Raw genomic sequence first — 21,996 nt, 5'->3', positions numbered from 1 at the left:
TTCTTCTTTTTCTTTTTTCTTAACATATGTTGCATTATTTGTTTCAGAAGTACAGATCAGTGATTCAACAGTCTTGCACAATTCACAGTGCTCACCGTAGCACATACCCTCCCCAGTGTCTATCACCAGCCACCCCATCCCTCCCACCCCCCACCACTCCAGCAACACTCAGTTTGTTTCCTGAGATTAAGAATTCCTCATATCAGTGAGGTCATATGATACATGTCTTTCTCTGATTGACTTATTTCACTCAGCATAACACCCTCCAGTTCCAGCCATGTCGTTGCAAATGGCAAGATCTCATTCCTTTTGATGGCTGCATAATATTCCATTGTGTATATATGGACCACATCTTCTTTATCCATTCATCTGTCATTGGACATCTTGGCTCTTTCCACAGTTTGGCTATTGTGGACATTGCTGCTATAAACATCGGGGTGCACGTACCCCTTCGGATCCCTACATTTGTATCTTTGGGGTAAATACCCAGTAGTGCAATTGCTGGGTCATAGGGTAGCTCTATTTTCATCTGTTTGAGGAACCTCCATACTGTTTTCCAGAGGGGTTGCACCAGCTTGCATTCCCACCAACAGTGTAGGAGGGTTCCCCTTTCTCCGCATCCCCGCCAACATCTGTCGTTTCCTGACTTGTTAATTTTAGCCATTCTGACGGGTGTGAGGTGTTATCTCATGGAGGTTTTGATTTGGATTTCCCTGATGCCGAGCGATGTTGAGCACTTTTTCATGTGTCTGTTGGCCATTTGGATGTCTTCTTTGGAAAAATGTCTGTTCATGTCTTCTGCCCATTTCTTGATTGGATTATTTGTTCTTTGGGTGTTGAGTTTGATAAGTTCTTTATAGATTTTGGATACTAGCCCTTTATCTGATATGTCATTTGCAAATATTTTCGCCCATTCTGTCGGTTGTCTTTTGGTTTTGTGGACTGTTTCTTTTGCTGTGCAAAAGCTTTTTATCTTGATAAAATCCCAATAGTTCATTTTTGCCCTAGCTTCCCTTGCCTTTGGCGATGTTTCTAGGAAGAAGTTGCTGTGGCTGGGGTCGAAGAGGTTGCTGCCTGTGTTCTCCTTTAGGATTTTGATGGACTCCTGTCTCACGTTTAGGTCTTTCAACCATTTGGAGTCTGTTTTTGTGTGTGGTGTAAGGAAATGGTCCAGTTTCATTCTTCTGCATGTGGCTGTCCAATTTTCCCAACACAATTTGTTGAAGAGACTGTCTTTTTTCCATTGGACATTCTTTCCTGCTTTGTCGAAGATTAGTTGACCATAGAGTTGAGGGTCCATTTCTGGGCTCTCTATTCTGTTCCATTGATCTATGTGTCTGTTTTTGTGCCAGTACCATGCTGTCTTGATGACAGCTTTGTAATAGAGCTGGAAGTCCAGAATTGTGATGCCGCCAGCTTTGCTTTTCTTTTTCAACATTCCTCTGGCTATTCGGGGTCTCTTCTGGTTCCATACAAATTTTAGGATTATTTGTTCCATGTCTTTGAAAAAAGTGGATGGTATTTTGATGGGGATTGCATTGAATGTGTAGATTGCTCTAGGTAGCATTGACATCTTCACAATGTTTGTTCTTCCAATCCATGAGCATGGAATATTTTTCCATTTCTTTGTGTCTTCCTCAATTTCTTTCACGAGTATTTTATAGTTTTCTGAGTACAGATCCTTTGCCTCTTTGGTTAGATTTATTCCTAGGTTTCTTATGGTTTTGGGTGCAATTGTAAATGGGATCGACTCCTTGATTTGTCTCTCTTCTGTCTTGTTGTTGGCGTATAGGAATGCCACTGATTTCTGTGCATTGATTTTATATCCTGCTACTTTACTGAATTCCTGTATGAGTTCTAGCAGTTTTGGGGTGGAGTGTTTTGGGTTTTCCACATACAGTATCATATCATCTGCAAAGAGTGAGAGTTTGACTTCCTCTTTGCCGATTTGGATGCCTTTGATTTCTTTTTGTTGTCTGATTGCTGTGGCTAGGACTTCTATGTTGAATAGCAGTGGTGATAGTGGACATCCCTGCCGCATTCCTGACCTTGAGAATCATATTCGCTGTAGGTTTTTCATAGATGGCTTTTATGATATTGAGGTATGTACCTTCTATCCCTATACTCTGAAGACTTTTGATCAAGAAAGGATGCTGTACTTTGTCACATGCTTTTTCTGCATCTATTGAGAGGATCATATGATTCTTGTTCTTTCTTTTGTTAATGTATTGTATCACATTGATTGATTTGCAGATGTTGAACCAATCTTGCAGCCCAGGGTAAATCCCACTTGGTCGTGGTGAATAATCCTTTTAATGTACTGTTGGATCCTATTGGCTAGTATTTTGGTGAGAATTTTTGCATCCATGTTCATCAAGGATATTGGTCTGTAATTCTCCTTTTTGATGGGGTCTTTGTCTGGTTTTGGGATCAAGGTAATGGTGGCCTCATAAAATGAGTTTGGAAGTTTTCCTTCCATTTCTATTTTTTGGAACAGTTTCAGGAGAATAGGTATTAATTCTTCTTGAAATGTCTGATAGAATTCCCCTGGGAGGCCATCTGGCCCTGGGCTTTTGTTTGTTGGGAGATTTTTGATGACTGCTTCAATTTCCTTAGTGGCTATAGGTCTGTTCAGGTTTTCTATTTCTTCCTGGTTCAATTTTGGTAGTTGATACATCTCTAGGAATGCACCCATTTCTTCCAGGTTATCTAATTTGCTGGCATAGAGTTGCTCATAGTATGTTCTTATAATTGTTTGTATTTCTTTGGTGTTGGTTGTGATCTCTCCATTTCATTCATGATTTTGTTGATTTGGGTCATTTCTCTTTTCTTTTTGATCAGTCTGGCCAGGGGTTTATCAATCTTGTTAATTCTTTCAAAGAACAAGCTCCTAGTTTCGTTGATCTGTTCTACTGTTCTTTTGGTTTCTAGTTCATTGATTTCTGCTCTGATCTTTATTATTTCTCTTCTCCTGCTGGGTTTAGGCTTTATTTGCTGTTCTTTCTCCCGCTCCTTTAAGTGTAGGGTTAGGTTGTGTATTTGAGACCTTTCTTGTTTCTTGAGAAAGGCTTGTATTGCTATATACTTTCCTCTCAGGACTGCCTTTGCTGTATCCCAAAGATTTTGAACAGTTGTGTTTTCATTTTCATTGGTTTCCATGAATTTTTTTAATTCTTCTTTAATTTCCTGGTTGACCCATTCATTCTTTAGTAGGATGCTTTTTAGCCTCCATGTGTTTGAGTTCTTTCCGACTTTCCTCTTGTGATTGAGTTCTCGTTTCAAAGCACTGTAGTCTGAAAATATGCAGGGAATAATCCCAACCTTTTGGTACCAGTTGAGACCTCATTTGTGACCTAGGATGTGATCAATTCTGGAGAATGTTCCATGGGCACTAGAGAAGAATGTGTATTCCATTGCTTTGGGATGGAATGTTCTGAATATGTCTGTGAAGTCCATTTGGTCCAGTGTGTCATCTAAAGTCTTTATTTCCTTGTTGATCTTTTGCTTAGATGATCTGTCCATTTCAGTCAGGGGGGTGTTAACGTCCCCAGGTATTATTGTATTGTTGTCAATGTGTTTCTTCACTTTGGTTATTAATTGCCTTATAAAATTGGCCGCTTCCATGTTAGGGGCATAGATATTTACAATTGTTAGATCTTCTTGTTGGATAGACCCTTTAACTAGGATAGAGTGTCCTTCTTCATCTCTTATTACAGTCTTTGTTTTAAAATCGAATTTGTCTGATATAAGGATTGCCACCCCAGCTTTCTTTGGGTGTCCAATAGCATGGTAAATGGTTTTCCACCCCCTCACTTTCAATCTGGGGGTGTCTTTGGGTCTAAAATGAGTCTCTTGCAGACAGCATATTGATGGGTCTTGTTTTTTAATCCAATGTGATAGCCTGTGTCTTTTGATTGGGGCATTTAGCCCATTTACATTCAGGGTAACTATTGAAAGGTATGAATTTAGTGCCATTGCATTGCCTGTAGGTGACTGTTACTGTATATTTTCTGTGTTCCTTTCTGATCTATGCTGCTTTTAGGCTCTCTCTTTGCTTAGAGGACCCCTTTCAATATTTCTTGGAGGGCTGGCTTTGTGTTTCCAAATTCCGTTAGTTTTTGTTTGTCCTAGAAGCTTTTGATCTCTCCTTCTATTTTCATTGAGAGCCTAGCTGGATATAGTATTCTTGGCTGCATATTTTTCTCGTTTAGTGCTCTGAAGATATCTTGCCAGTCTTTTCTGGCCTGCCATGTCTCTGTGTATAGGTCTGTTGCCAATCTAATATTTCTACCATTGTAGGTTACATATCTCTTCTCTCGAGCTGCTTTCAGGATTTTCTCTTTGTCTCTGAGACTCGTAAGTTTTACTATTAGATGTCGGGGTGTTGACCTCTTTTTATTGATTTTGAGAGGGGTTCTCTGTGCCTCCTGGAGTTTGATGCCTGTTTCCTTCCTCACATTAGCGAAGTTCTCTGCTATTAATGCTCCAATACACCTTCTGCCCCTCTCTCTCTTTCTTCTTCTTCTGGGATCCCAATTATTCTAATGTTGTTTCGTCTTATCATATCACTTATCTCTCGAATTCTGCCCTTGTGATCCTGTAGTTGTTTCTCTCTCTTTTTCTCAGCCTCTTTATTTTCCATCATTTGGTCTTCTATATCGCTGATTCTCTCTTCTGCTTAATTTATCCTAGCAGTTAGTGCCCCCATTTTTGATTGTACCTCATCAATAGCCTTTTTGATTTCAACTTGGTTAGATTTTAGTTCTTTTATTTCTTCAGAAAGGGTTTCTCTATAACTTCCACGCTTCTTTCAAGCCCAGCTAGTATCTTTAAAGTCATGATTCTGAACTCTAGGTCCGACATCATACTAATGTCTGTATTGAGTAGGTCCCTGGCTGACGGTAGTACCTCTTGTTCTTTTTGCTGAGGTGATTTTTTTCGTCTTGTCATTTGTCCAGAGGAGAATAGATGAATGAGAGAACAAAATGCTAACAGGTTAACAATGTCCCCAGCAAATATACTCTATACAAATCAGAAAAGATCTGAAACCAGGAGAAAAGAAAGGGAAAGAAAGAAAAAAGAAAGAGAAAAAAAAAAACACAAAAAGAAAAAGATAAAAACAAATACAGAACAATAAAAAAAACCAGAATATGATCAAATATGATCAGGCTAGTGCATAGATCAGTGCCACACACTAGATTTTGGGCGTGTTTTGGTCTGTTAGAAAAAAGTGCCTCCTAAAATTTTAAGGGAAGAAAGACATATATGTACAAAATAAGGGTTGATACAATGGAGGGATGGAAAATGACTGTAAAGATAAAAATTATAAAAGATTTTATAAAAGGAATTGATAAGATAAGAAGTTTTTTGAAAAAAGAAAAAGAATATTTAAAAAAAAAAAAGGAGAGAATGTGATCAGGCAGGAGACTAGAACAAAGCCATACAGTAGTGATTTAGGGTATATTTTGATCTGTTAGAAGAAACTGTATCTTAAAATTTTAAAGAGAGAACAACTTATATATATATGCCAAAAATAAGGGTAACTACTATGAAGGGATAAAATATGATTCTAAAAATGAAAAATAAAAAATGTTTTTTTTAAAAAAGGGATTGAGAAGATGTTGGTTGAAAAAGGGAAAAATAAAAATAAAAAAACACAGTTAAAAAAATTAACTTTGAAAAACTAATGAATCATAGTAAAAAAAAAGCCATGAATTCTATGTGCAGTATTCCCCTAGCGCTGGAGTTCTCCCATTCTCCTTGATCGGTAAACTTGGTCTTGGCTTGCTGGCTGTTCATGCTGATCTTCTGGGGGAGGGGCCTGTTGCCGTGGTTCCCAAATGTCTTTGCCGGAGGCTGAATTGCCCCGCCCTTGCCGGGTCCGGGCTAAGTCATTTGCTGGGGTTTGCTCTCGGGAGCTTTTGTTCCCTGCAAGCTTTCCATAGAGCGTTGGAGGACGAGAGTGAAAATGGCGGCCTCCCAATCTCCGCCCAGGAGGAGCTGAGAACTCGGGGCCCCACTCCTCAGTGCGCCCCCAAAGAAAAGCAGTCACTCCCATCTCCCTGGTCTCCGGCCGCACTCCGTGCTCACCCGGCCTATGACCGAGCGTTTCTATCTCTGGCACCTGACCCCGTGTGGCGTCTCCAAACCCAGCAGATCCCTGCGGTGCGCTCCCGCGCCGCTCCTCCTGGGGGAGGAAGGGGAGTCTCCCCGGATCTGCCGCTTGTTGGGTCCCTGCTGGAGAAGCAGTGGCCCGACTGGGCCGCGGATCACAGTTTATGGCCACCCCGAGCTGAGAGCCTGCGCCTCGGCTCTGTCTCTGCAGCCGGCTTCCCCGCTCCGATACCTGGGAGCTCTGCCGCACTCAGGCTCCCCCGGTCTTTCTGTGACCCCAAGGGTCCTGAGACCACACTGTCCCGTGAGGGTTCCACCCCCCGCTTAGCCACTGGAGCGACGTCCCTCCGCGGAGCCGACTTCTAAACGTTCCGATTTTGTGCTCCACGGCTCTAGCACTTGCCAGAAGCAGCCGACCGAGGCCCCCTCCCCCCGCCGTCTATCCTCCCGAATAGCGCCTCGGATTCACTTCTCCGCACGTCCTACCTTCCAGTAAGTGGTCGCTTTTCTGTTCAGAGTGTTGTTACTATTCTTATCTTCGATCTCCTGTTGAGTTCATAGGTGTTCAGAATGGTTTGATCCCTATTCAGCTGAATTCCTGAGACCAGATGAAATCCAGGTCTCCTACTCCTCCGCCATCTTGCTCCGCCGCTCAGGAACACAGAAAATTCTTAACAAGGCCATTGTCACATGGGAAGGCTTACTCGTTCTTACATCTCAGAAAACCAAAAAAAAAAACAAAAACAAAAACCAAAAAAAAAAGAGGGTGGAAAAGCTCAATCTGTTGATCTGAGTGTTAACAGAAAATCCAAAAGGTGCTGTCCCTTCTCTCTTTTTCACACTGGTGGCCCATGTCATCCCAGAGCAACCTCTTACAGAGACTGCTCCACTCTTCAAGGTCAGCCCAGCACATGGAACACAGCAGAGGTGCTCTATTTACATGACCCTGGCCCTGCCGCCTTTGAGCCCCTGCCTGGGAATCCCTGGCACAAACCTAGTGAATGAGCACCCAGCATTAGCAGAGAAGAAGCGCCACGTGGCTGCACACAGGGTCCTGGGGTCACCGGGGTCCACTGCAGAACCCTGAGGCGCGAGCCATGGGAAAAAGCTTCCCTTGTCCTATACATGAAGCACCAAATGCTTTTCATCAGCAGGTGCTGATAATATAAAACAAAGCAAAGTTTCAGAGAGTGGTCATGTCAGCATCTCACCCAGGTAATAAAAGTAGTAACAATAAGAAAGAATCAGTTGCTTGGTGCCAGCATGCAGGCATTAGCTCTTGTGTCCAGGGCATGGTTACATGTTATAGGAAAAGAAACAGGCTCAGAAGGTGAAAGCACAGCTCCAAGCTTATTGCAGTTCTAAGTGGACCGGCTGCTTCCATCCCGAGGCAAAGGATGATATGCATGCATGGGGGTAAGAGCACCTAGCTGGTAGCCTGTTTGTCCGTTCACTTTCCCCTTTCATGAAAATTAGCTGAACTGAAGGGGAAAATGGAACCTTGATTAATGCCACATAGAAAAGATTAAATCTCTTTTGCCTCTTTGAGTAAGAAATAGAAGGAAACAGCAGAATTCTCCTTGGGGAATGAGTTCATGCAAAACCCATTTGAGGCAAGAAACCTGGATGCTGGGGCAGCTTCCTTGGGCTCTGCCAAATTCATGTCTACATTTCACAGCCCTGCACCACGACGATGCCTGTGCTGGGCTCAGCACGGTGCAGGGCATGTAACTGAGGCTCGGCGTGTCAGTACCTAGGGATGTTGGTGTTGTTGGTGCCATTATTGCTATCGGTCACCCCCACAGATGTTATTGAGTGTTCCTGCTTGTGCTGCTTGGGGTCCAGCATCATGGACAGATGGGTTAGTTGGTGGCTGTGACCATTTGTGTTCAGCACTGCAATGGGCAGGTAGGGTGTGGGGGGAACTAGGAGTTGTGAACACAGCCTCATCTCTGGAATCTCATAGTCTCCCAAAGTCCATTTTCCTCTTCTGCCAATCTGAACCCTGCTGACTTTTTATATGCACATTTCCCAGGTTCATTTGTAGCTAGGTGAGGCCATGTGATGAAGCAGAAGTATTGTATGGGACTAAATACTTGAATAAATAAACCATATTTTATTTTAATAAATGAATAAAATTACTTATTAAAATAAATTTCAATCAAGAAATTTTACTTGGACTTTTGGACCTCTCTGAATCCTCCTTCTGCCAGCCTAGACTGCAGATTCACTGATGGCTAGAACTAAGCAGTTATCTTGGACCATGAAGTAACCTTGAATTTAAACACCAACAGAAGAAGGTAGAGAAAAAAAGATGTGGTTATGCATCCATGATGACAACAAATTTGTATTTTCAGACTTCCTTCACATAAAAGAGAAAAAGACTCCTATGTTCTTTAGCCCCTTGTTATTCTGGAATTTCTTATTATTTCTAGTAAAACTAACTACTAACTGATATACTGAACTCAAAGTTTGATTGAGAAACTTTCTTTGACCATCTTCTGAAGCCAAATAAGCATAAATGTGAACAAATATCTCTGTTAGAAATACTTCAGTCTACTCCAACTAGGGGAGAAGATGAGTGGGGGTTGGATAAATATGGTCTGCAATCTAGGATCTGAGAGACATCAGTGCAAATTCCATCTCCCCCACTCACTACTGTGGGTGAACTTGGACAAGACACTCAGATGCTCAGAGCCTCCATGTCCAGGTCCTCCTTTGTCAAATGGATATAATGGTGGTAGTTATGTCACAGAGTTGTTATGGGGATTCATGAAGGTAATACACGTAAACTACTTGGAATGATGGTGAGCTTCTACTTAGTATTTGATAAATGAGGCATGCCACTATGACGCTGAAAAGGAGGAGGGCAGCCATTCTTAGTGTTGTCATTGGGGATGCTCAAGCAGCAGCTTTAGGATTTTAAAGAGCGGTGCACTGGAATCTTCATGTCTCTGCATTCCAGAAAGTTTGGCTCAGAAACCCACTTGTTCAAGCCAATCTGTCTTCTTGTTCCTTTCAGTGCCACCTCTGACAAAGCATACTTCTGCGGAAACGGTGGGGTCAACGGGAAGCCGAGAAGCCATTACATTCGTTACATGAGAGTTGAGTATTAGACACCAGGGGGGCGGTCAGCATGAGAGCGCAGCCTTCCAAACATAACAGACATCTCCTTTAACACTCTCGAGACTCCAAGGCCAGGGCATTGGCTGAAATGCAATGTGATGGCCAAGGACAGGGAGAGCTCTAGTCACCAGGCATGGCGCCTATATCGAGCCTGTATAGTTGCATCATGTAGAGACAGAAGAAGGAACGGCCCAAGCCCTGAATTCTGCCTGATGTGTCACCTTTCTAGAAAGGCAATTTCAAGGGCAGAAGGAGCCACCACAGGGAATTCTATACAAGTCAACTATGTTAATGAATGTGTGGGGAGAGGTGCAGAAGACATTCAGCAGGCCCCATAGGGAAAATACGGTCGTGAAGGGGTGAGAACTCAGGCATGTGGCACCAAGCACATAAAACAAACAAAACCAAATAAAGCAAAAACACACAGCCCAGACAGAGAGGAACTATCAGTCGCTCCCAAAGCAAAAACAGATTATTAGCAAGCAGTCTGTTTTTCTGCAAGCCAAAGGCCAGGTGTGGCCAATTGGTCTTTGCTTCCTCAAGCTTAATCAGATACACAAAGAACAAAGGAAGACCTTTTGGCAGAACCCACCAGGATGTTTGGTAAAAGAATGCATTATTCCATTTAACCCCCACCAGCAGGTATGTGAAAAATTCTTTCAGTTCTGTTTTGCTGCTGAGAAAACTGAAATTTAGTGAGTTAAAGTTGCCCGATGTCAGGCAACTCCAAAGTGGACAGCATCTAGACCGATACCCTGGTGCTCTTGACTTAGTGTTTCTTGACACTGACTGTGCATGAGACGCATGTGGATGCTTTCAACAAGCATAAATGTCTGGGCTCCATCCCCAGCCGGATTGCACATGAATGTCTCGGGGTGCAGCCTGAGCACAGGCATGTGTTTTTTTGTTTTTTTTTTTAAGATTTTATTTATTTATTCATGAGAGACAGAGTGAGAGAGGGAGAAGCAGGCTCCCAAGGAGCAGGGAGCCCGATGCAGGACTCGATCCCAGGACCCTGAGATCATGACCTAAGCCGAAGGCAGATGCTTAACCATCTGAGCCGCCCAGGCGCCCAGCACAGGCATGTTTTAAAAGCTCTCCAGGGATGTTGGTTGAGTCCAGGCCCATGGGCCCACCCCCAAGGTTGTGCCCTAGAGGTAACTGTTGCAAAGTAACTACCCTTTGGGGGGGGGGGGGGCTTCGTGATTAAAATTAAAAGAAGAAGCAAATGAAAAGAAAAAAAAAGATAGATATTTGGAACCCTTCTCCAAGAGCTAATCTCACCTCCTGCCTGCAATAGCTTTGTAATTTGCAGAGCAATTTCATATACTTTTGTTTTAGCTAATTCTCACAAAATCTCGAGGTCCATATTTGGGTGAGGAAGAAAATGAGGCTGGGCGAGACGGGGAGTCTGGGCGAGACGGGGAGTCTGGGCAAGGCCACACAGTACAATTCTGGTGCTCAACCTGAGTCCTCTTAGCTTAAGCCCAGTGCATCAAGGAGGCCCTCTCGGGAACCGTGGATACTCTCCTATGGCTGGCTACACACACACACACACACACACACACACACACACACACACACACACACACACACGTTTTTCACTTTATATATAAAACATATATACATAGATTTTCACTTTTCCTGGATATTTGACATTGAATTTGAATCACTGGGGACAAGGGCAGGGGGAGATACATGAATTCTAAGAAATTATTCTTACAGGAACTCTAAGAAAAATATTTTGAAACTAGATGTTCTCTTAGTAATCATAAGAGGGGTGATGTCACTGCCAATGACAGCAGAAAGAACCCATGGAGTGTGGATTTTGAGAAATAAGAAAGCAAGGCTCTTACTGGATGTGAATACGAGTGAAAAAGAAAAATAGCTAAATTGAAAAACCCTAAATGAGTCACTACCCAGGGAGTCCACTTACTCTCGTGATAAGAATGAAGAATTACTTGGAGTTCTCTGTTTGAAACACAAAAAGCTGACCGGGCACACAGTATCTCATGCGAAATTACAGGAAGCCTGGGAACGCAGCTTGGTTTAAAGGGATATCAACTTCAGCTGAAAGAAATCTGGGCGATGCAATCGTGCAGCTGGCCTCCCATCCTGAAAGTTCTGCTTGCCCAGATAAGACACTGCTGAGCCAACATCTTCCTCAGCTACCTTTCTCTTCTCAAACAGAACTGGAAGAAGCTCCATGCACAACACAGCGCTTCTGTACACAGAACCAGGTTAAGGGCAGAAGCTAGACATTCTCTCTGTGCTCAGAGTACAGGATGTTTGAATGCAGTGCTCTTACACAGAGACTTAGGGCAGGTTCTTAACCTTTCCGAGCCTCATTATTGCCATCTATCAAATGGGTATATTTACACCCAGGGCCAGGGTCATGGGCATGCAGCCTGTGTAACTACACAGAACCTTGTACTTAGAAGGGCCCCAGGCTTGGTGGAATGCTCTGCTGTCACTGCCTTGAAATTCTTAAAACGTTTTAAACAAAAGACCCCAGATTTTCAGTTTGCACTGGGGCCTGCAAATTTTGCAGCTGGTCCTGTTTATACCTGTCCCACTGAGTTGTTGAAAAGTACTGCAAGGGGTAGGATGTGTCAGGTGCGGCCCGGGTCTGGTGCGGGGTAGGTGCTCAGGGAAGGTTGCCATTGTGATCGTTGCCTTCACACCGTTGAAGCTATTGGTATGTTATTTGGCCCCTGGATGCTAATGTCACGTGTAGGTGGGGTAAACAGAGTCAAGTCAAAGACTGAGCTAAAGTGACCAGGAGAGACTATTTTGTCTCTTAGGTTGTTTGCACACACTGCTGCAGAACTTTCTCAAAGCTCCCTCACGTTGGTAGTTTGCATAAGTTTATGGCTTCCCTCTCTTCCTCATGGCACCTAGGCCCGGAAGTGGATATTCTTTCCCTCCCTCCCTTGCTAAGTAAAACGACCATCAGGTCACCAGGCAAGTGACCAGACAATCAAGGCAAGAGTCCACTGCCGTGTAAACAAGCATCATCTTGCTTTAGATAGAGAGGTAGCAAATCTGGACCACGGGAGAGGGAGAAAGGGAGACAAAGGGAGATAGTGTTCTCTGGGAACTCTTTCTGGAGAAGATGGTTTGTAGGATTCTTGTCTCTGAAACTCATTTTTAAAGAATGGATATAAGCAGATCAATCCAGAAACCCTGTGCCATCCCGACATTGTCCAAGACACTGGGAGGAGAGACGAGAGGTCAGTGCAGGGAACCGGTCCTGAGCGTTACTTCAGCGCAACCACGTCCCCAAAGCCACTCAGCTTCCAGGCATCCTGTGTTCTTGGGGGGGACTTCTGTCCCAGAGCACCGCCAGGTACTTTCGGCTACATCCTTTCAGAGCTTCTGAAATACAGGTCTTCTCTGAATGAAAGGACTGTCACCCTTAGTGCACTGAGGATGCACCACAGTCCCCAACACCAGAGGCCCCCTGGCCAGACGTCAGTCGTGGGAAGCCTGCTGTGAGGTTCAGGAATGCAGAAGGAGCACTACCTGGTGCCAAGCAGACAGCAAAGCCAAGCCTGAGCAAAGATCCACAATACACATCGCAGCACCAGCTAGCAATTATTGAGCCCTTAATATATGCCAGGCACTGAGTATGATCTTTCTGCTCATTATTATCTCATTAACTCTGACGGCAGCCCATGGAAGCAATTATAATTATCGCCTTCATTTTCCACGTAAGGAAACCAAAACTTGGAGTGGTCACTTGACTCATTCTAAGGCACGCAGCTAGTAAATGTCAGAGTCTGGATTTGACTCTGACTCTATCCATCTGACTCTAAAATGTAAACTCTCATTGCTCTCATGGCCCTGGTGAGGGCCCTTTGGAAGAGGCCCATGAGCGTTGTCAGCCAATTCCCCCTGATGACAACAGATGCTATTACACTTGAGTAAAGTCCCCAGTCCTTCCCTTTTCTCAAATATGTTAGCTACTCTCAGAGTAAAAGAAAGTTCTAGATTCATGCCAGCCACACTTCACTCACATCAAGAAGACTGGGAATTTTTAAAATCCCACTACAACTTTCTTCCTTCTCCCACCAAGCTGTTTGAAAGGACTATCCAAGAGGGAAAAGAAAAGAAAAAAAGTAAGATTTTGTTCAAGAAGTTGAAAAATATGCTTTCGAATGAGAAACATGTGTGTGATTCTTCTCATCTTTTGTCTCACCCCCCCCCACCCCCCACCGAGTCGAAAACAAGCGAACACAATACAAAGGCTCACATCCACATAAAGATAGGAAAAGCCAGGGAAGCCCCGGACAGCAGACAATCCAGAAGCTGCCCTGGGAAGCTTGGAGAAGTCGTGGAAAACTCCATGGCAACCCAAGCCCAGCTCCGAGCTGACTTTTCAAGCACATGTCCAATGACTCCTGGCAAAACAAGGAAAAAACGGCACTTGAATTTTAGAAAGGGAATTGAACACACTGCTGCAGGAGGGTTGTGGGCAGGCAAGTGTGTCAGAGATTGCAGAAGTGCTGGAGTGAGGCCAAGTTTTTTTTATATCATTTCTTTTTTTTCCCCTCCTTCTGGCACAAACAAACTATGGAATCTCAAAAATTGGGTCATCATTTTTGAATTCCCTGCTTTCAGCACAGCGCTCAGTGGGTCTTGTTGACTGGCTTAAAAGTCCGATTTCCTGAGCTAACACTTCCTGGCCATTCAGCGGCAGGGAGTAATAACTAGGGGCCTGGCGTTCCCACCACAGCAGCAGTGGTTCTCTCAGGCGAGCCCAGGTCCATCCCTGTAGTGCCTACTATTATGTACTTAACAGCATCAAATATGCCCACGGAAGCACCGCTTCAAAGGCTGCCATTTCCTGGGAGGCCAAGGGAAGGGAGACATGTTGACTCCTGGGGGACATTATTGACCTCCTGATCTCGTGGGGAGACAGCTTTCCCCATAGGATTTGGTGTCCCCAAGAGCACGGCTGGCCTGCCCAGGAGAGACGTGGGGCTATGCAGAAGCGGTCAGACATAAGCTTCCCTTAGGGTCAGTGACGGCTGTCATGGCCCAGGTGAGTAGTACCGGCCTCCAGTGGAATTTGGCACCATCTGGGTTTTCTTCTAGCACCAGATTTAAACTCCCCTCCATCTGGGAGCAGGTTTTGAGAGCTTTCACTTGATTTTCTAAAATTATTTTGGCAGGTCTCTAAATGTCACTTTTCATCCCTGATTTCCAGATTTCTAGCAAGCTTCCCCAGGTTGCCAAAATGTGAGACATACACTCCTCCTTTTTAACCAGGGGAAAACGTTTCCTACATCTTTGCAGTCACTTGTTCAAGACTGCTATAATCGCGTACGAGTGCAGGCTCTGACTTCAATATTGGCCTCCAATAAACCCTTTGCTGGGTGAACAGGAAACTCATTGTGAGCTGAGTTTCTGTGACTCTTAACACTCACGCAAGAGGCATCGAATTTCAGTAAGATCTTCTGGAGCATGAACACAAGTACAAACCAGCCACGGGGTCAAGTCTGGGCTTGCTTTATTTGACCTTGGTTTGTTTTATTTTATTTAGGCAAACTCTTTCAGGGGGTGTGGGGGACCATAAAATCCTTACCTTTTAAAGGAGCCCATTGTTAACAGTTTGTTCATCACAGCTCCCTCGACCTCACCAAAAAAGTCTCCAGTCTGCAGGGAAGAAAAGAAGAACCCAGGAGGAAGTATAGATAAACAATGCGCTCAAACACCAGAGAAGAATCAGAAATGGACACAGTCTATGTTCTGGAGCTGACAGAAGCAGAAGGCATATTTTCAAGTTACATAAAAAGTGGAAAATGTCTTAATAGTCAGGAGAAGTTATGGGATTACAGAGCACACTAGTAAGCAGATGGGAATGTTCCACGGTACATGGCAGGGGCAGAGGGGGTTGGCATTGCATAACACACGCTGAGCGCTGGAATTGAAACACCCCATGCACGGGAGCGCACAGACGTGCACAGGTCACACATACACACGTGCACACACATGCACGCACGCTCAGATGTTGTAAGCATTAATCTGCACTCAGTCCCCTGTGATTAAAACACTGCTTCATAGACAGGAACGGGCTGAGAAAGGGCTTCCTAAGCAGTAATAAAAAGGATTGTTTATAATTCCTGGATGACCTGTTTAGGGAAATACAGCAGTCCTCTTCATCGGCCCTATAAATTTCTTGCTGTTGAGAATAGGTCCTTTCTCACAATCATTTTCTGAGGATCACTCACAATTTTGTCCCTGGGCAATTACTATGTTGACAAATAAGGCAGTCCGGAGTCCAGTCCCTGGAAGAGGCAGCACGGCCAGGCAGACTTCTAATGGCTCACCCTTACTGTGGAACTGTCTGCAGGGCATTTGGGGATGAGCAGCCCTTTCCCACCACCTGGCTGATGTTCTGGCTTCAGACTAGGTCTTGGTGCTGGCTGAGATTTACAGACTCTGAATGGTGGGATGAGATTTGCAGACTCTGAATGGTGGGATGAAGGATTAACATCCTCCTTGATCACTCCAGTCTCTTGGAACCACTAGCCTCAGGGTCTCATGGGGGAGGGTGTATGCCCTGCAGCAGAACAGAGCTTGGGGCAATGGCCTTCCTCTGCCAACACCCCGGACTGAGCGGGTATAGACCAGGAGAGAGCCCCCATGTCTGCTATGGGTGCTCTAAGGAGTTACAGCTTACGTGTGGGTGGCTCAAGGGCATTACTCTAAGAGCCTGAATTAATAAATTCCATAGGCTTTGTATTAGCTAAATCTCGATTCAGATTACCACTGAGTGACCTCAACCACGCTCCTGGGAATTTTCAGGCAGAAAGGCATATAAAGACTTTGCCAGAAAGTCAAGACAGAGAGGAGGAGGAAGAAGGACAGGACATTTCACTGACTGAATGCGGAGCATTGCCTGTTATATTCCGGGGGCAACTGGAATCTTTTGCAAACCCTGTGGGTGTGTGCTGCTGCTAGGAGCTAGGACATTTGTATTTTGTGTGTGTAAATATGTCAGGGTCAATGGAACTGGTTGTTAGATGAAGAAGAATTAACCTAATTGGAGTGCAGGAAACCAGACAACATCAAACAAGTTGGGGCAGAGCCGGCCGGCGTGCTCCCTGGGCCATGCTGCGGGTCTGCGCCGGGGAGAGATCCAGCCGAGAGCAGAGCCCGCATGCACGCCGGTCTGGGTCCGAGCGCTTTACACTGTTGGCTAGTCGAGGACTGACCACGGGAAGGTATCCACCATGCCCTTCCTCCCCGGCATGGGACCTGGGTCCTATCTCAGCCCTCACCACCATCATGGCAGGAGGACAGGTTTCCTCCTCTCAGGTGGTTAATTTGGGTTCCCACTCCATTGACTCTTGAATGTCTGAGGGTTTCTTCTCCCAGCCAAACAGACACATTACCATGGACCTCGGGGCTCTCCTGCTCTCTCAGAGACTGGCCTTGCTTCTTGGGCTCACTCCTATCTAATCTTTACCAACCGTCTCATGTCCAGTGATGGTAAGCGTCTGAGGAGACAGGGTGAGGGCAAGTTTGATTCCTGACCCTGTATGTTTTTCACCCATCACAGGTGCATTTAAGAATCCCCCAAGCTTTTCATGAATAAGAAGGAAAACTGAAGCAGAATTCCACATGTGACCTGGAGCCAGTGCTAATCAATTAATAAGGCATTAAGCTCAGACTCCTTCGGGACTTAAGGACAATTAACTTATTTATTTGGCATCAGTAGGGTTGACTGCTAAAGAATTTCAAATGATTTAAATGGGGCTTCATTATAAAATGGTCCTCAACTATCATCCTTTTACAGAGCCCCCCAAGAGGCTCAGGCAGGTCACGTGATAGGCCTGCCACACCCCACCCCTCCCCAAACCAGGGGTAGGAAGAGAACAAGTACCAGAGACCACGCGCCTCCTTCTCTAGTTTACTTTATCATGTCACACTACTAAACACGCCTGTATTTTACCTTCTTTGAATATGCTAATTTAACTTCTAACTGCAGACAAGGTTTTCTATACACAAAGTTTTAAAGGAGAAACCTGTTTTCTCTAGGACAATGCTATTGGTTTGAACTCTTATTTTGATTTCCAGACACAGTGAAGATTTCTGTGCTTGGCCCCATGGCTTGGTTTCTTCCCATCTCGTTCCCTCCTGCCCCACCCCTACACACAGCTCTGTCAAATGAAGAACATTCTTTGCCTATTTCTGGATCCTTGTCCCTCAGTGTTGAGAGCCCAAGTTAATCACGGAACTCAGATAACTGATTTTGAAAAAGCAAAAACCAGAAAGAAGTCATAAAGAATAATTATGCTGGAATATATATGTGTGTGTGTGTCTATGTCTGAGTGTATATATACATATATATGTATTTCCCATATATATATTCATATATGGGAAAATATCTAAATATCAAAAGAAGGAAACTTCCTTAAAATTGCCCAAACTCTTTAAGGCACCTCTACCCTTGAGGCAAAGAGTTCCTATAAACTGAATATTTTATGAGTGAGAAAGCAGACCGTGGGCGCTGCCCCCACCTCGCCCCCCCCCCATGGGAGGTAAAAACTCTTTGGGGCCTGCTGAGAAGTAGGCTGTGACATTTTTAGAGGGATAGAAATAAGGTTTTATAATCTCCTGCTATTACCTCTTAAATATAGATCATTGTCTCAAAGTTTTAACACCATCCTTCATGCCCCCTCACTCGAGCGCATCGGGAGCTCCTTACTCTGAGCTGGTAGAAATTTCTCACTCACCTGTGTGTAGTCTTCAGACACCAGAATAAACCCATTATTGTCTATGAGGTAACAGTTCACAGTCTAGAAATAAAAAATACACAGTTTCAACTTCGGATTCTCAGACTGCTTTTACACAAAATGACGTACTTCTAACCTGAGAGAACCTGTTTGAGGTTGTTTTGCGGGGAATTGGAAATGCTTGCTGGCTCTAGGAGTTAAGGCCATGGTTAAGCTAACCCCAGTGTTTACTTTGTCAAACTAACAAACAAAAATCAAACACTAAGCAAGCCTTGAACATTCCAGATTAGGATAAAGAGAACACACATTAAAACATTAATTACAGTTGGTCTTCCTTGTTTGTTTTTTTTTTTTCCCTTTCTATGACGTGAAGACTATTTCCCAGGAACAAAGTGTTCACAGGCCCTAAGCCTGTATTCCTAGTCGTTGAAGTGCAGGCTGTTTTGAAAGCAAAATGCCAGCACAATGTCATTACCCTAATGATGTATTAATGAAAACACTGTGTCAACTCAGAAGACCATCAGGGGACCAGGTAATATTTTTTAATTTGTTCATAGACTTAGGCAGGGGGGAAGGGGCAGACTTCTGTTAAAGGGGCCCCTCAGGTCCCCTAAAGGTTTTCAAACTGTGTTTTTAATTGGGAGCTGGATTTGGGGGCAGGGCTGTTAGCTTTTGGTAGCTCAGACTTATAAATTGTAGAAAGCAAGGTAAACCCAAACCTCTGCTTCCCCACACTACTTTAATCTCAAGTGAATGATTTGCTACAGGCTAAGTTTTAATTACAGTGCTGTGGAGTTTAAACTTAAGGTTTAATTCCATCCTTGATGTAACTCAGTTTCTATTTATTGCAGCTTTACATACCGACTGCAACATTTAATTTGTAACATATCTTTACCCTGAGCTAAATTCCCCATAGCTCCGGGCCACCGCAGGGCTGTTTGCTACCTATCTGTAGAGCTGGATTTAGTCAGGCACAGAAGTCCAGCAATGAGTTGGTCCGAAAGATTCATCCTTTATTACTAGGTCATGGTGAAGAATCAGCCAAAAATGAAAAGCCCTGCTGCCACCTTTTATAAAAGAGTTGGTTGCTTTGGTAGTAATAGGGTTTTTCTCGGTTATCCAGAGGAGCCGGAGTGAATGACTTGGGCAACTTGGTTCCACTCTTGCTATTTGAAGGAGCTCTTAGCTGTATGGACACTACTTGGGCCCTGCTGGTTGGGAGTCTTGACAAACTTTCCCCATTTTTAGGAGCCAGTATTACAAACTTGATCCCACAGAGCTGTGCTGTCCAATATGGCAGCCACCAGCTACCTGCAGATTTAAATTCAATTTTATGTGAATTAAAACTCAATAAAATTAAAAATCTAGTTCTTTGGGTGCACTAGTTACATTTCAAGTGCTCTGCTCTCCCTTGGCTGGTGATTATGGACATTTCCATCACTGTAGAAAGTTCTCTCAGACAGGACAGCAATGTTTTAGATTACACTAGTATACTTATGAGTTTTAACCCAGCCTACACTGGGTCATGTTAGACAAATCCATATCTTTGCTTATTTGAATGTCATGATCCTTCTTTTGCAGATATAGACACTGAAGCAAAGGGAGTTTAACTTCCAGTCAATCAATAAATACACAAGGACAGAAGTGACCTCCATATTTGGATATCAACTAAATCCTCCCAGTTGTTTAGAGAATCAAAATCATCATACCACCTCCATCCCTAATTACAAAATTAGTCCCTACTCAAACATGCCTAGCCAATTAGTACTCTTGCTATTAGATCTATATATTTGGTCACTATCTCTCTGTCTAATGTTGTAAATACTGAATAATACAAAGCAGGTACAAGGCAAATAGATTAAAAAGTCAACTGAAAATCTTGAGAAAGAGGGAAGATTCCATGAAGTCCATGAGAGTGATGTTGGAGATCGGCTCCAATCACAGGGGAAGACACGGGCACATCAGGATCTCCCAGAGCAATCTCCTGGAGCTCTGCTAGGCTATAGTCTAAACATACACTAACGATCCACTTCTGTGGATCAGATTAGTCTACATCCTACCAGAAATGATAGGAACAGGAACAGAAGGGCCAACCAAGGCTCCTGGAGGATTATATCCCTAGGCTTCCACTTTCTCCAAAAATGCCTCAGATTTTGCTCTAACAATAGTGGGCACAGTCTCCTGGGTAAGGACTAAGGAATATACCATTTGTTTCTTCTATACCGGGTACCAACTGGCATTTACTTTTTGGGCTATGTTTCCATTTAACATTTTTTTAAATTCACTTCTCCCTCCCCTGACTCCCCCTTAAATTAGGATTCCATGACAGGAACTTGGTGGCAGAGAAGATGCCATACCACTGTACCATGCTTATATATGGGTAGCTTTGAATTTCAAGTTTACACTGATTATAAAAAGATTTGGTTACCCTATTAAGCAAAAAGCAGATAACTGCCAATGTCATGATTTACAAATCACTGTGAAAACCAAGGTGAAAATCAAGGATGCTGTGTCACTGATGGACACCTGGGTCACTGAATCTGAAGGATGTCATTTGGTTTTCATTACAGGCAATACAGTTTTGTTAGGTAAATTTAGTGACCACGATGATTTCCTGAATGGACCTCCCTGCCAACAAGTGTTTGGATTAAATGATTACTGGTGGGGAGAGTGGAGTTGAGTAAGCCCATGGCGTTGGGAACAGCACAGCACTGGGTTATGGAACAGTCCAGTTATGGACAGAATTGCCAGAGTCCAGTCGGATCAACTGTTTTCTCTGTGTCTCTTTACAATAAATAATGTTCAGTTGTCTTCTCCATACTCTACTCCACCCATCCCCAATAAAAGAAAAGCGAGGAGATATTTTCTCAGATCCCTTCCTATGCTACTCCCCCTCCCCCCCAAATTAAGCCAAGCATCTTGGAAGGTGCCCACTTCCCACCCTGTCCCCAAGGGTAAACAGACAGGCAGAGGGGCTTTGAGGAACTCTCAATTTTGATAGGTATTGCAAGTGCCTAGTCCACAGCTACCTTTGATAAAACACATAGGGATGAGGTTGTTTGAAAAAAAAAAAAAGTGCAAAGACAGAGAAAAAAAGAGGCAGAGAGCACTTGATTTAAAAAAAAAAAAAAAATCTTTCTTCAACTACTGGATAAGTCAAGATTACTCAGAGAAGTCTGATTCCTGTCCCAAAGGCAGATCAGGTAGATAACCCGAGGTTAGAACCCATAGCCAGGCCATGCGAACTGGGCAGTCCCAATTGGGCATGGTAGTAATAAAAGCCAGTAAGGAAGGTAACACAGCACCAAGCTTGTGTTACCTGGAAGGTGGTTTTAGCCCTGAGGCTGACATACCTGCTTCAGAATTGGAGACTCTGACAATCGCTATCAGTGTGACCTCGAGCGAAGTCTTTTAACCTGACCCAGTTTTCTTAACTGAAAGATGGAGGTAGCAACAACACTTTCATAGGGTTGTTGGGAAGATTAAATGGGATGATGAGTGCAGAGTGCTGAGGACAGACTTCAAAGAACCTCTGCTTACATCTACTCAGCAAAAAAATGGTCATTGACCACCTACTATGTGCCCTCTTTATAAGTATCCTGATGCTACAGATTCAGAGTTTCTCAGAAAGGGAAGTTGTTCCACAGTTCATAGCAAGAGGTTCTGCAGGCAAGGTTGGCTGAACTTTGTTGCTTTCTGTTTTGCCTTACCTTTTGGGGGATGCCTTCTGTTTGTTTTGATTGGTGCAGGCTGAGCAATGATTTAAAACAACTCACTTAGAAACTCAGTATCATACTGCCTGTTGTTTTCATTTGTGAGGAGTGAGGGAAAGCTAGAGACAGAGCAGGGAGGGCTGGTTCTTCCATCTGAGGCTGGGGCCTGGGTCTCTGCATTGTATGCACACAGAAGAGCCACTCCTTCCTACTTTTCTCCAGGTTTCACACTTTCAGCCCTGATATTCAACTGTGGAACAGACTGACCCTAACTTCACACCCCATGATGTACCTAT

The 21,996-nt window shown here is 43.9% G+C and overlaps 1 protein-coding gene across 5 annotated transcripts in view; it reads right to left on the bottom strand.

The window, feature by feature from the left end:
* The window catches only part of CACNA2D3 (calcium voltage-gated channel auxiliary subunit alpha2delta 3), an 891,383-nt gene that overhangs the window by 84,602 nt on the left and 784,785 nt on the right, over nucleotides 1-21,996 (bottom strand). For all 5 annotated transcript variants that reach the window (XM_035723841.1, XM_027586868.1, XM_027586871.1 and 2 more), the window contains 2 exons: nucleotides 17,988-18,050; nucleotides 14,831-14,901 (listed from right to left, as the gene is read on the bottom strand). In XM_035723841.1, the coding sequence (XP_035579734.1) occupies nucleotides 14,831-14,901; nucleotides 17,988-18,050 (134 nt within the window). The remainder of the gene's footprint in view (nucleotides 1-14,830; nucleotides 14,902-17,987; nucleotides 18,051-21,996) is intronic.

Source organism: Zalophus californianus, chromosome 1 (genome assembly GCF_009762305.2).
Source record: "Zalophus californianus isolate mZalCal1 chromosome 1, mZalCal1.pri.v2, whole genome shotgun sequence".
Taxonomy (NCBI): Eukaryota; Metazoa; Chordata; class Mammalia; order Carnivora; family Otariidae; genus Zalophus; species Zalophus californianus.
The sequence above is the reverse complement of the archived record's forward strand: the minus strand, read 5'-3'. Positions and strand labels throughout refer to the sequence as shown.